Below are 13,504 nucleotides of genomic sequence, written 5' to 3' on the forward strand. Positions count from 1 at the left end.
CTGTTTCCATCGGCATGCAATTTTCCATATATATATATATATATATATATATATATATATATAAAACGAAGTATCTTTCATTTATTTTTTAAGGTATCATACGTCATTCGTATATACATTTTAATGTTTGTGTATACTTGATTTGGCATATTGTTTTTTTATGGAAAATAAATGAATTTTAATTCAGTTCAATAAAGTATTGCGTGAATGTTTTTAAATCTAGATTTCTCAAATTATACTATATATAAAAAAATTAAATCAACAACTCGTATCTTCTATTGCTGTTAGCTCTGTGTACTACTACCATTATTTGTATTATCTTTTTAACGTTTCGGTTGGAAAAATAATCTTAGTGAATAGTTTCAAAATTTCTGCGGCTGATGAGTCATGAAAATATGCAAATTATCCTTAGCAATAAAGTATATAAAAATATTTTGGCAGCTAAAAATCGCAGGTACACCGACGAGGTTATCTCCAAACTGATATTAATAACCAATCGGTTCCGTTGGTGTAACAGTAGCATTTGGATGTCGTATTCCATTCAGCAAGGCTCCAGAATTGTTGTTCAATGTGCTATCGGCCGAAGCAATTGCAGGTCGTCCTTCTCCATCCATCCATCATATAGATCCGGGATGGAAACAAAAAACAGAATGCAGACTCCTCTAGTCCATAACATTGTGTTTTGTGACTCCATGAGATGAGGATCCGCTGTTGTGGATTGCTCAATCGACAGTGTGGGGGATGAAATAGCGAACACAGCTAATATCGTCCTAAAAAGATAACAACAAATATAAACATAGCAGGATTTTATAAAATTGCCTCGATTTCCATGACTATATTTTTCAACGAATGTGTTTTCATTGGTTGGCTACATTTGTTTCATCTGGTTTACATTTTCTCCGATCATCGTATGATGGATTCTAGTTTTTCACTTCAGGAAACATCGTAGATGGGTACGTGCTACAATTTTATGTTCACATATTATTTACAGCTATCGAACGGTTAACAGTGCATATCACTAAAAAGTTTACACTTTGATAAGTGTCCCTAGCAATGAAATAGGAATTGTTTTTCCACATATTCTTGGGTTTCTGTCTCTTTAATGAGATAGCATTTTCATTAATTAACAAGTTTTGCACGAAAGCTAGCAGAAATTAGTAAGCCAGGGAACCCTAATTTCCGCGTTTTGTCAAGGACGTAGAAAAAACCCGCATGCACAGTGATACAACTTTTCATTGTTCATTTGCCTTTCTTAGTTCATGTAAATCAAATATAGTCATTGAAACTAGCTGAACCAATTCGCTACAAAAAATTACAAACAAACGACAACGTTATATATCAATCATTTCATTTTTTTTGACAAGTACATGCTCCCAATCATGACTTCAAGGAATAACATAATAAAGAATAAAGCCAGTTCGATGCCTTTCACAACTTCATGTGAAGAAGATTTCGTAATGGTATAGGCGTGGTCTATCTGTCTATGATGGTCTGTATATGGGGGGGGGCGTGTAAGAGTGGTAGAAGGGAGAAATATATGATTAGATTAATCTTTTGCCTAAAGTGCTTGTGCTCTTCATCATTTACGTCCAATTTCATCCACATAACTCTTAATTTTTGAGCAAGTCACCTTTTTACGAACTTTACCATTGGTTCTCACTCAGGTAAAACTTATTTCGACACTCACACCAACACTCCCTTAATGAGACTTGTACCAATACGTACATGCTGAATATCTCTAAAAATATTACAAATATTTTATTTCACCATAACTTTTGCAAGATAATTTTTTTTTATACGCACTGTATTATGTACATTTTACTTTACTTTTATAACCATTGTAAAGACAGGAGAGAGTAATTATCCAATGAAAAATTTTTGATATGAATTTCTGTATTAAAACTTTCGAGGTTACGAGTAAAAAACCATGCAAGGTACTTTTTTTCAGATTAGGGAATGTACATTACTGCAGAAGGCAGATTGAATGAGACTACATTTAAAACCAGCTACATCTTGCTTTACAAACTAGACAGAACAATGGCTATATTCTTGGTTGGTGGAAGGTGTATCTTGGTCAGAGGATGGCTGCAGTAATTCTGTCCAGACGGACACTACTTCGACCTTTCCTCCATTTGGGATTCCACCGACCAACTACGTCTGGGTAGTGATGAGATAATAAATATATTTTTTGAATTTAAATCCATTCACAATAGAATTTTACCCCGACTATGAAGTATTAACATCTGAACGAGGCTACTATTGCATGTATGTTGCTTGAGTGCGTCTTTCAATCAAATCACTGAAAGGGGAAGATCTGATTGAAAAGTTGTGCCATAGAAAACTTTGTTAAAAATAGCCTATCTGTGTTTTTAGAGGGGGGGGGGAGGCGGGGATTGCTTGGCTTGGGGCTCTCATTGAGCCTTAGTTGATATGTTAGGAAAAGTTGGTTTACATATTTTCATATAGAATAGTAAACCTACTCCAAATATTCCGGAAATAAATTTTGGCGAAAGCTGTAGAGTGCATCAACTCAAGCTTTCAGAAAATATATATATGCTATCTCCAAGTGAAGCAATTAAAATGTCTAGTTGGAAAAGAGGAAAAACAAAATCAACTGTGACATCACCGGACTCAAGACGGCGACTCATGATTGATGTTGTATCCCCCCTATTTTTAAAGACCGACAAAAGAAGCTATATTTAAGCAACAAAAAAAACAAAAAAAACGTATTACTTTTTGTGCACTTAAAAAAAATGTACACTAGAAATTTAACCACGTCCTCTCTTTCCTCGTTTATAGCACTTGCTGTCTTTTTTTTGTTCGTCTGCATTGATCTAAGCGTATGCCTCAGTTCTACGTTGTCATATTATTCAACATCACAAAATCTGCAGGCAAATTTATGTATACTAAGGTTAAAAGCGAATAATGTGGATTTATTTCTTTAGATCGAAGCAAGGATGTAGATATTTACTATAAAACGTATTAGGATCCATTTTCTATATTGTATTGTTAAATTTTAAAATAAATACAATTATACATAGGCCTATGATGTTTTATATCGCATCCTTGTGTTTGCTTTCAATGTGAATGATAAACAATTATTCCAATAGAATCACGCGTTGTACGTCTTTTTAACCATAAATTCTATTGCTGGTATGCATTAATGTGACATTGAAATTATACAGTGTAGAAGCATAACAGTATATCTTACATGGCAAACATGCACATAGAGACTGTCGGAAGATCCATAGTGAAGTTGCTTGAGGTGAGATTCCAGCCTGCCATTCTTCATCGTCCCACAGTAAACGAACCTGTAATCATGAAACAAACTGATGGGTGTAAGAAATCATGAGAAGATGGGGAATGTGTATCCAAGTGTGTGCGTGTCTGTGTGTATTGTATGTTTCATGTTAAAACGCTAGTAGTATGTAACGCTTTCGTTTGACTGAATACCTTTTGTTTACTCTCCCGAAATGAAAATTTATATATCAAAATATTAGAGTATTCAAAATATCTTTATTTTGACTTTGATGTATGAAAAATGCGGGATTATAGGTGAGAGTATCAAACAAGTATGGCTTATCTCCCCCAAAATGTCAGTTATTGTTGCAATTCATTATTACAATAATGTACCTATGATATATATTGCGGTGGGGATTATTTGAAATTTGAATCAAATTGAAATGCAGGATACATTTTGGGATTTATGATGATCGGGAACGTAATCTTTATAACAAAATATATGACTTAAGTAACATCTATTAAAGTAATAAAAGAAAATTAGTACATACGAAATGTTTAGATATATTGAAAAGGACATTTTTAATACAATAAACAAATCGATTATTTCACATTGAGTACGAGTTAGACATGAAAGTATGAAATACTAATGATAGTAGGCTACTTGAGCTTATACAACAGTTACAATCGAACTAGCAGTAAAATGCAAATGTGCATGCTGGTGCTATTATCTAGCAGTAACATTTAATGACAGGGTAATGTCATTATACCAATTTTAATTGAAGTACAAAAATGTATTTGAGGACCTGACATATTCATGGCAATTCTAAGAGCACCTGACACTATCAATGGCTAAAAAGAATGGAACCGTTTCTTTTTTGGTTGTATCCAAATATTTACAGAAAATATTATACATAATATGAACACTGTAAAAATTGAACCACCGCATTGGATTGATATCTAAATTATATCAACAAAATATTTGTAATAAGCAAGAACTTACCAAACGTTTTCCATCGTCTTTACACGTCTGCAGCACTCCATTAGGTAAACTAAGTCATCTTCGTCTGTACACTTCACCCTTTGCAGATAGAGCTTCTGCAGGTTCTGTGTATGTTCTTTGATGACCAGACCCAGTCCTCTCATTGTCTCTCTCGAAACACGGCTCCTCTCTGGTAAAAGTGATGATGGACAATGGAGATAGATGCTTCTAAGTTTCTGCCCTGCTGTCCTACGAAGAACAGCGGTGTAACGAGCAATGTCTCCCTCTGCATCACCCATCGTGATATCAATATCTTCCAAACCAGGAAGCGATGAGATTAGACCATTATAGCTTTGCGACGTCATTCCATTGACTGATAGTTTTGTGACCAATGGTAGCTCAGGAGGACATGGAGGGAAGCGGAGAGATGAGTCTGAGATGGTAAGATGCTTCAGTGATTTGAAAGATCTGAGACATGGCCACATTCTAGAAGTCATCTCAGAAGACAGATGACATTTGGTTATCTGAATGACAATATAAATAGAAAAGACGAATAACTTTGGGATAAGATTATTCTTCACACCTTTCATGCATGTCGTGAAAATATAACCCCCCCGAACAAAATGCGATAATACATAAATCAAATGTGATTTTTGATATTAGATATTATTTAGACATTTAAAGAAAATGTATTAATTCAGAGGATTAGTTTTGAAAAAAATACCGAGTGATAATTTTTGTTCAAATAAAAGATACAAATTAAAATGGAAGGTATCTCTAGTTCAGCAAAATCCCTCCCAAGTAGCATCTCTCCGGCCTCGCCGCCTATTTTTTGGCAACACCCCCCCCCCCGCCCTTCAAAAAAAGTGTCCTTTTTAACTTGAGAGAAACGCTTAAAAAAACAGAGAAAAAGTACGAAAATGACGAAGGGTATTATATCTATGTTTAATTTACGGCCATGTAATAACCGGCCTGGCCCCCGTAGACTTACTCGCAGTGGCATCGCATTCTGTTAGTTCACATATGCGCAAACCACGCTACCGCAACTGAGCGCGCATCAATGAAAGGCATTCTACTGCACATGGGTTTCTTGCACTCAGGGTCCATCAGCGGCCGAGTAGCTCTGCACATGTTGCTTACCATATGTGCATAAGTAAGCCTTAAAAACAATATTAAAAAAAAGCTTAAAATGTCCCGTATCCAGGACTTAATATCAACAGATAAGAAACATGAGAAAGATGAGGCTTGTATTTCCATAATTTCATGAGATAAACATGTTTTCACCGGTTTCCCACAGAAGCTTTCGCATGGTGAACAAAAGAATTAATGCTTGGCTGATCGTCAACAAAACAGAGTGTCGAGTAAGTTTGAGAGCCAGCTTGGAGAACCTCTTAATTTTATGAAATTATTGAAATTCAAGTCTTATTTCAAATGACCAGAACTTTGTTATTTTTGACCATTTTCTGTAATTTAGGTATCAAATTAAAGAGGAGATATTGAACTTTGCAAAAAAGTGGTTTTCTTTTTGAAACCCAGATACCCCCCGCCAAATGAGTTTTTGATATCCTTTCTTCAAATTGTATTTTCTCACTCATGCGTGAATGAGAAATAATCTAAGTAATTTCAGATGAAAGAGGAGATTCTAAGCTTTAATTTGCTAGGTCATTTGTCTATTTTATTTATGATTAAGTAATGATAAATGATCGCTAAATCTCGGTTTCGTTTTTTCTGGGACGCACTGTATATTACAAAAGCGGAAGAAAACAGGAAGTTATGATGGAAATTGCATTCGACAGGCACATGCAGATCAAGGGGTGACGTGGTCTTGCTCACCCCTTTAAATAGTACAAACAGAAGAAAAATAAGTAAAATGGAAAGTGAAACTAACAAATGATATGGTGGAAAAGAACAAGGGGTGTGTAACACCCACAAATGTAATAATCGCCCACAAATGTAATAACGCCAACAAATGTAATAACACTTTACCCACAAATGTAATAACGCCCACAAATGTAATAACACTTTACACACAAATGTAATAATTTCACCCACAAATGTAATAATGCACTTTACCCACAAATGTAATAATTTTTGATCGCCAACAAATGTATTAATGACTTTACCCACAAATGTAATAAATTTGAAGGGATTTTTGGCAAATCCGTTCTAAGCTAAAATCGTATAGTAATGCGTTCATTTAGCACAAACGTGCAAAGTCTCATTTCCTGACCCGGTTAATTAACAAATTATAATATAAGTGCAAAGTCTTTATTCCTAACCCGGTTTTTTCAAAAATTATAATATAAGTCCAAAGTCTTTATTCCAGACCCGGTTGTTTCAAAAATAATAATATGAGCCCAAAGTATTAATTCCAGACCCGGTTGCTTCAAAAAATTTATGTATAAATCCAAAGTCTTTATTCCAGACCCGCTTGTTTCAAAAATAATAATATTAGCCCAAAGTCTTAATTCCATACCCGGTTGTTTCAAAAATAATAATATAAATCAAAAGTCTTTATTCCAGACCCGGTTGAAAAATTATAATATAAATCCAAAGTCTTTTTCCAGACCCTGTTGTTTCAAAAATTATAATATCAATCCAAAGTCTTTATTCCAGACCCGGTTGTTTAAAAAATTATAATATAAATCCAAAGTCTTTATTCCAGACCCGGTTGTTTCAAAAATAATAATATGAGCCCAAAGTCTTTATTCCAGACCCGGTTGTTTCAAAAATAATAATATGAGCCCAAAGTCTTTATTCCAGACCCGGTTGTTTCAAAAATTATAATATAAATCCAAAGTCTTTTTTCCAGACCCTGTTGTTTCAAAAATTATAATATAAATCAAAAGTCTTTTTTCCAGACCCTGTTGTTTCAAAAATTATAATATAAATCAAAAGTCTTTATTCCAGACCCGGTTGTTTAGAAAATAATAATATAAGTCCAAAGTCTTTATTCCAGACCCGGTTGTTTAAAAAATAATCATATGATCCAAAAGTCTTTATTCTAGACCCGATTGTTTAAAAAATGATAATATAAGTCCAAAGTCTTTTCTCCAGACCCGGTTGTTTCAAAAATTATAATATAAATCAAAAGTCTTTATTCCAGACCCGGTTGTTTAAAAAAAATAATCATATGAGCCAAAAGTCTTTTTTACAGACCCATTTATTAAAAAAATATAATAATTATAAAAAAACAAAGACACACGATCCTATTTATGTTGAATAACATGAAAATGTAGCGTAGTCTTTCTGTCAGACCTAGTTATAAAAGTCATTAAAAACACAACAACAACAACAAAACAAAGACCCTGCAACCATTAAAGGTCAAATCCTCTTCAGAAAAATGTTGCTTTGAATCAATAGAGAACGATCAGACAAGCACAATGCTGAAAATTTCATCAAAATAGGATGTAAAATAAGAATGTTATGACATTTCAAAGTTTTGTTTATTTTTAACAAAATATTTACATGAGCGAGCCAGCTACATCCAAATGAGAGAGTCGATGATGTCACTCACTCACTCACTCTTCCTTTTGGTTTTCATTGTTTGAATTTTACATTATTTCAATTTTTACGAATTTGACGATTAGGACCTCCTTGCCTAAAGCACACAATGTTAAGATAATAAATTTCCACGTGTTGCAGGGAGGAATGAAACTTCATTTCACATGACAATGACGAGAAATTAGAAATATTTCATATTTCATTTAAGAAAATACAAAAGAAATAGTGAGTGAGTGATGTCATCAGTTCCTCATTTGCATACCGACCGAGATGTGCATATAACCGTTTTGTGAAATGAAGCGAAACATTAAAATGCCATAACTTTCTTATTTTACATCCGATTTTGATGAAATTTTCAGTGTTATGCTTGTTGAAATTTCATCTTTTTATTGATATCAAGTTTTTGTTGGGGTGGACTTGTCCTTTAAAAAAAATAATTTCTTGTATATTCCTTCCTTTTTTCTTTGAAAACACCTAAATAAAACCTAACAAAAAATTAAAATACATATGAAAAAAACTGACAAATAAGATATCAGTAAACAATGGGGGATTACTTCCCGAAAACGATAAAGTTGTTGATTGACAATCTATGATATGTTATATAAAAGAAAAACATTCTAACAAGAGGGGATAACCATTCAATGTTTTTATTTGGCAATAAGTCATGATTGACTATTTTTGCCACCCACTGTATGAGAAGTAGGGTAGCAATTTTATTTAGTATTATTTTTATTACCTCTTTTTGTCTCACCTGCATAGCAGAGTGAGACTATAGGAGCTGCTTTTCCGAAAGCGACGGCGGCGGCGCTGTCAACATCAAATCTTAACCTAAGGTTAAGTTTTTGAAATGACATCATAACTTAGAAAGTATAGGAACCTAGTTCATGAAACTTGGCCATAAGTTTAATCAAGTATTACTTAACATCCTATAAGAGTTTCACGTCACATGACCAAGGTCAAAGGTCATTTAGGGTCAATGAACTTAGACCATGTTTGGGGAATCAACATCAAAATCTTAACCTGAGGTTAAGATTTTGAAATATCATCATAACTTAAAAAATATATAGACCTAGTTCATTAAACTTGGACATAAGGTTAATCAAGTATCACCAAACATCCTGCATGAGTTTTACGTCACATGACCAAGGTCAAAGGTCATTTAGGGTCAATGAACTTTGGCCGATTTGGGGGTATCTGATGAATTACAATCAAAACTTAAAAAGGTTTTGGATCTGATTCAAGAAACTTGGACATAATAGTAATCAAGTATCACTGAACATCCTGGGCAAGTTTCAGGTCACATGGTCAAGGTCAAAGGTCATTTAGGGTCAATGAACTTTGGCCGAATCGGGTTTTTTTTGTTGAATTACCATCATAACTTTGAAAGTATGTTGGTCTAGTTCATAAAACTTGGACATAAGAGTAATCAAGTATCACTGAAAATCCTGTGTGCATTTTAGGTCACATGACCAAGGTCAAAGCTCAATGAACTTTGGCCATAATGGGGGTATCTGTTGAATTACCATCATAACTTTGCAAGTTTATTGATCTGACTTTTGAAACTTGTACATAAGAGTAATAAAGTATCACTGATTATCCTGTGCATGTTCCAGGTCACAAGATGAAGGTCAAAGGTCATGTGAGGTCAATGAATTTTGGCCACATTGGGGGTATTTGTTGAATTACAATCCTATCTCTGTAAGTGTATTGGTCTAGTTCATAAAACGTGGAAATAAGAGTAACCAAGTATCACGTAACATCTTGTGCGAGTTATAGTAGTTTTCAAAGTCAGCACTGCTGCTATGTTGAATCGCGTGATGCAGGTGAGACGGTCAGAGGCATTCCACTTGTTTATTATTATTATTTCTTGTATATTCATTCCTTTTTTTATGAAAAACAAAAACACAAAACCTTTGAATACATATAAAACAAACAACTGAGGAATAAGATATCAGCACACAATATGGGGATTACTTCCCGTAAACGATAAGGTTGTTGATCGACGATCTATGAGATATTATATAAAAGAAAATCATTCTAGCAAGAGGGGATAAAGTTTTAACAAGTTCTTCGGTACTTTAAATTTTCAGTGTACCAAGCACCATTTGTAATATATTCAGCATTTTCTTTTTATTAGTTACAATTCCAATAATCTCAGAGGCCTAAGATATATTTTCTGGGGTTATATTGACCCGTTAAGTAAAGAGAGAGAGAGAGAGAGAGGGAGATAGAGAGGATTTATGTGATCAAGAAGTGATAAGATAGGGGAAAAAAAATGATTTGAAATGACTGAAAGAGAGACAGGCAAAGAAAGAAGAGCCCCCTACCATGTCCCGTCGGTGGATTCAGGTCCATCAACATCTTGAGGTTTAATCTTTCCAGGGGGCAAACGTGTGTGGGTATGTGTGTGTGTGTTTGAGTTTTGTCAGACGTGTCTCAATCAGATATGATTATTTACGTCTGGGACCGACCTTTAACGTCACCATCCGAAAGACGTGACCAGGGCTCGAACCTCTGCATCAATTTGTAACTTCCCCACATAGCTTGGATTACTGGCGCACAACGCCCAGTCTTTAAATATGGTGTAGTCTTTGCTCTAGACCCATGCAGTTATTTCAAAAAAAGAAATTATTAGAAACGATAAAAACAGACAAACTATATTAACAAAGACGCCACAATATCATTGATGTAGAATAACGTTGTTGTTGTTGTTGTTATTTTGGGTTAAGGCGCGTACCATTCAGATCTGAAAATTTACTACTTTTATTAATTTGACGTTTTTGTGGTATTCAATTCAATTTAATTTTATTTATTTCACTTCCATCAAACAAAAACAAGTTGTATACCAACTTACGGTATGCCTTATCACAGGGTTTTATATTTTTTTTTTCTTTCTTTTAAACTTTTTATTGATCAAACAATCGGTATGTACAACAATAATCATAATATCAATCACATTTACAATGGTATAGGATACACTCACAAAAAACAATACAAAAACATACATCACAGTTGTACATGAAAAGTGGGTAACAAATAACATTATCTGTATATCAATGGTATAATCAAAAGTTTTTTTCAACAGGGGTCCATTTTTTATAGTGCAATCCTTCAATATGCGTCTGTTTTGCAATGTTAAGTTCAGTCAGTTTAATATTAGAAATAAAAGATATTAGCCCTCTTATACATGGTTGTGTGTTTTTACACTTTTCTACGTAAACATATCTTTTGAACATTAGTACCAAATGGTTTAGTAGCATTTTGTGGGGGCCTTTCCAGTCCATAATAAATCCAAATATCATTCTTTTCTTAGTAAAATCTTCAAACTTAATATTAAAGCTCTTGCCAATCTTATAGATAAATTCCCGTCGAAGATTATAAATAACATCACAGTCATAAAACAAATGAACAGGTGTCTCTAAATTTGAGTGACAGACGTGCAAGTTTCTGAGTCGACCACTTTCATCTTAAACAATCTATGATTAGTATACAGTATATTATGAATTAATTTGAAATTGAAAAACTCTCATTTTTGCTTCTATTGTGCACTTGAACGGAAGGGTGTAGATTTGAGACCAGTCATCATCTTGAATATTAAAGGTTGTAGAAAATAATTGTTCACTAACTGGTCTGGTTATCAACCCAAAAAGGTTCTTGTAAATTGGTTTGGATTTCACATTACATAATGCAGAAGTCACTTTTTCTTGTTGTAACTGATATTCATTATTTTTATCCCAAAACATTTGTAATATTAGGGGATGGAATTCACATTTCCATTCTTTCTTCACTGACTCGATTATTGCCATGTATTGTAGAAAATTATAATTTTTAACACCTTTTCCATTCCAATACTCAAAATGGAAAAAAATATCCATCACTGTTAAATAATTGATAAATATTAGATAGCCCTGCTTCATGAAGGGCACTGCAGTACACTGACTTGTTATTTATCAATATGCATTTGTTATTCCATACAACTTGTCTCAGTATGCTAACCTGGCTTGTATCATTAGTAACCAAGTACAAATAGATATCCGTCTTTAACCACGCTTTTAATAAAGCAATATAAAATGGAGGGATATCCTTAGTTTTTGGTAGTTTCTCCATTGTATAATTACTGACAAATATAAATTTTCCACCATATGACTTTACAAAATATTCACATAAGGTTATCCAACTATAATTTGATCTAAAGAAATATCGCTGGACCAATTTCACTAGCTGAGTGTTGATCATAAATTGAATGTTTGGGAATTTTAGTCCCCCTTCTGCATAATCAGCAAACATAGTAGTACGTGCGATTTTATCTGGGCCATTCCACAAAAATGAAAACATGGGCTTCTCAACTTCTTTAACAAAAGCAATGGGTAATGAGATGTTGGATAATAAATAAATTACTTTGGACATTATAAAAATTTTCAATATCTGTGTTTTGCCAATCAAGGTAAGTCCTCAGTTTTTCCATTTATTTAGTACAATTCTCATCTCTTTAACTCTGGTTTCAAAATTCCTTTTCCTTGCTTCTTCTGTATCATATGAACAGAAGATGCCTAAAACTTTAATTCCTTTCTCTGGTCATAAAATAACACTGCCCTTTTCACCTAGATGACGATTCTTACCAATCCACATGCCTTCAGTTTTTGATTTATTGATACATAAACCAGATATTTAGAAAATTCCTAAAACTCTAAAAATACATGTTGTAGGGAGTGACGGTCTTTACAGAAACATGTAATGTCATCTGCATATTAAAGCAGTATATTTTATTCCCTTTCCTTCCACTTCAAAACCCTTTATACTGTCATTATTTCTAACTCTATTCAAATAAACCTCTAATCCCAAAATAAATAATAAGGGCGCAAGAGGGTCCCCTTGTCTTACTCCTCTACTTACTTTGAAATAGCCTGTAGTAAATCCATTTACGAGAACAGAGCTATTGATATCATTATAAACAGGTTTTACCCATTGGATAATCGAAGGCCCAAAATTATAAGCTTCCAGACATTGAAAATAAATGAGTGGCTTAATGAGTCAAATGCCTTGGTAAGATCTAACGCCATAACTATGCCTTGAAAGTCTTCATTTTCTGCATAAAACATTAAGTCTGATATTAATCGAATTCCTTCGACAATGTTTCTACCTTTTATAAATGCTGTCTGTTGACAGTTAATCAGGTTTCCTATTACTTTAGAAATTCTATTGGCTAAGCATTTGGAAAGGATTTTTGCATCAACATTTATCAAAGTAATTGGTCTCCAGTTACTCAATAAGGATCTTTCTTTATTGGGCTCTGGGATCAATTTTATCACCCCTTGTCTTTGTGAAACTGACATAGACTGGTCTTTGTAAGCTGCATTGAAAGAGTCTATCATATATTTTGAGACCAGGGGCCAGAATGTTTCATAAAACTCCACTGTTAGGCCATCATTTCCCGGTGTTTTATTTTTAGCCATTTTAACCAGTTCTTCTTTTGCTTCATTACATGAAATCAAACCTTCACATGAAACCTTTTCTGATTCTGTTATCTTCTCCAGATTACTATGACAAATATAATTGTTAGAGATCTCTCCATCTACTATATCTCTGTTTAAAAAAAAAATCAGTGAAATATTCCTTGATAAATCTTTGAATGTCTGGTTGCTTTCTGAAAGTCCCTTCATTCGTATCTAATACATCAATAGATATTTTCAGCCTGGCTTTTCTCCAATGATAGAAAATATTTGTTGCTTTTTCCCCCTTCTCATACCAATTGCATCTCGATCTCAAAATTGCCCCTTC

The 13,504-nt window shown here is 33.7% G+C and overlaps 1 protein-coding gene across 1 annotated transcript; it reads right to left on the minus strand.

Moving 5' to 3' along the window:
- Positions 1 to 722: 722 nt before the first annotated feature.
- On the minus strand, positions 723 to 4,742 carry LOC121417721. The gene is made up of 3 exons (XM_041611455.1): positions 4,244 to 4,742; positions 3,212 to 3,311; positions 723 to 770 (listed from the first exon to the last, which is right to left on the minus strand). Exons 1-3 carry the CDS (start codon positions 4,717 to 4,719, stop codon positions 723 to 725), a joined length of 624 nt encoding a protein of 207 aa, XP_041467389.1. The 5' UTR covers positions 4,720 to 4,742.
- Positions 4,743 to 13,504: the final 8,762 nt, after the last annotated feature.

The sequence above is a fragment of the Lytechinus variegatus genome, chromosome 6 (genome assembly GCF_018143015.1).
Source record: "Lytechinus variegatus isolate NC3 chromosome 6, Lvar_3.0, whole genome shotgun sequence".
NCBI lineage: Eukaryota > Metazoa > Echinodermata > Echinoidea > Temnopleuroida > Toxopneustidae > Lytechinus > Lytechinus variegatus.

Excerpts from the sequence above, each read along its gene's own strand:
- LOC121417721 (XM_041611455.1), bottom strand. The coding sequence starts at position 4,719 with ATGACTTCTAGAATGTGGCCATGTCTCAGATCTTTCAAATCACTGAAG. Across the intron at positions 3,312-4,243 it reads AAGACGATGGAAAACGTTTG|GTTCGTTTACTGTGGGACGA; the intron begins GTAAGTTCTTGC and ends TCATGATTACAG. Across the intron at positions 771-3,211 it reads TCTATGTGCATGTTTGCCAT|GACGATATTAGCTGTGTTCG; the intron begins GTAAGATATACT and ends TTATCTTTTTAG.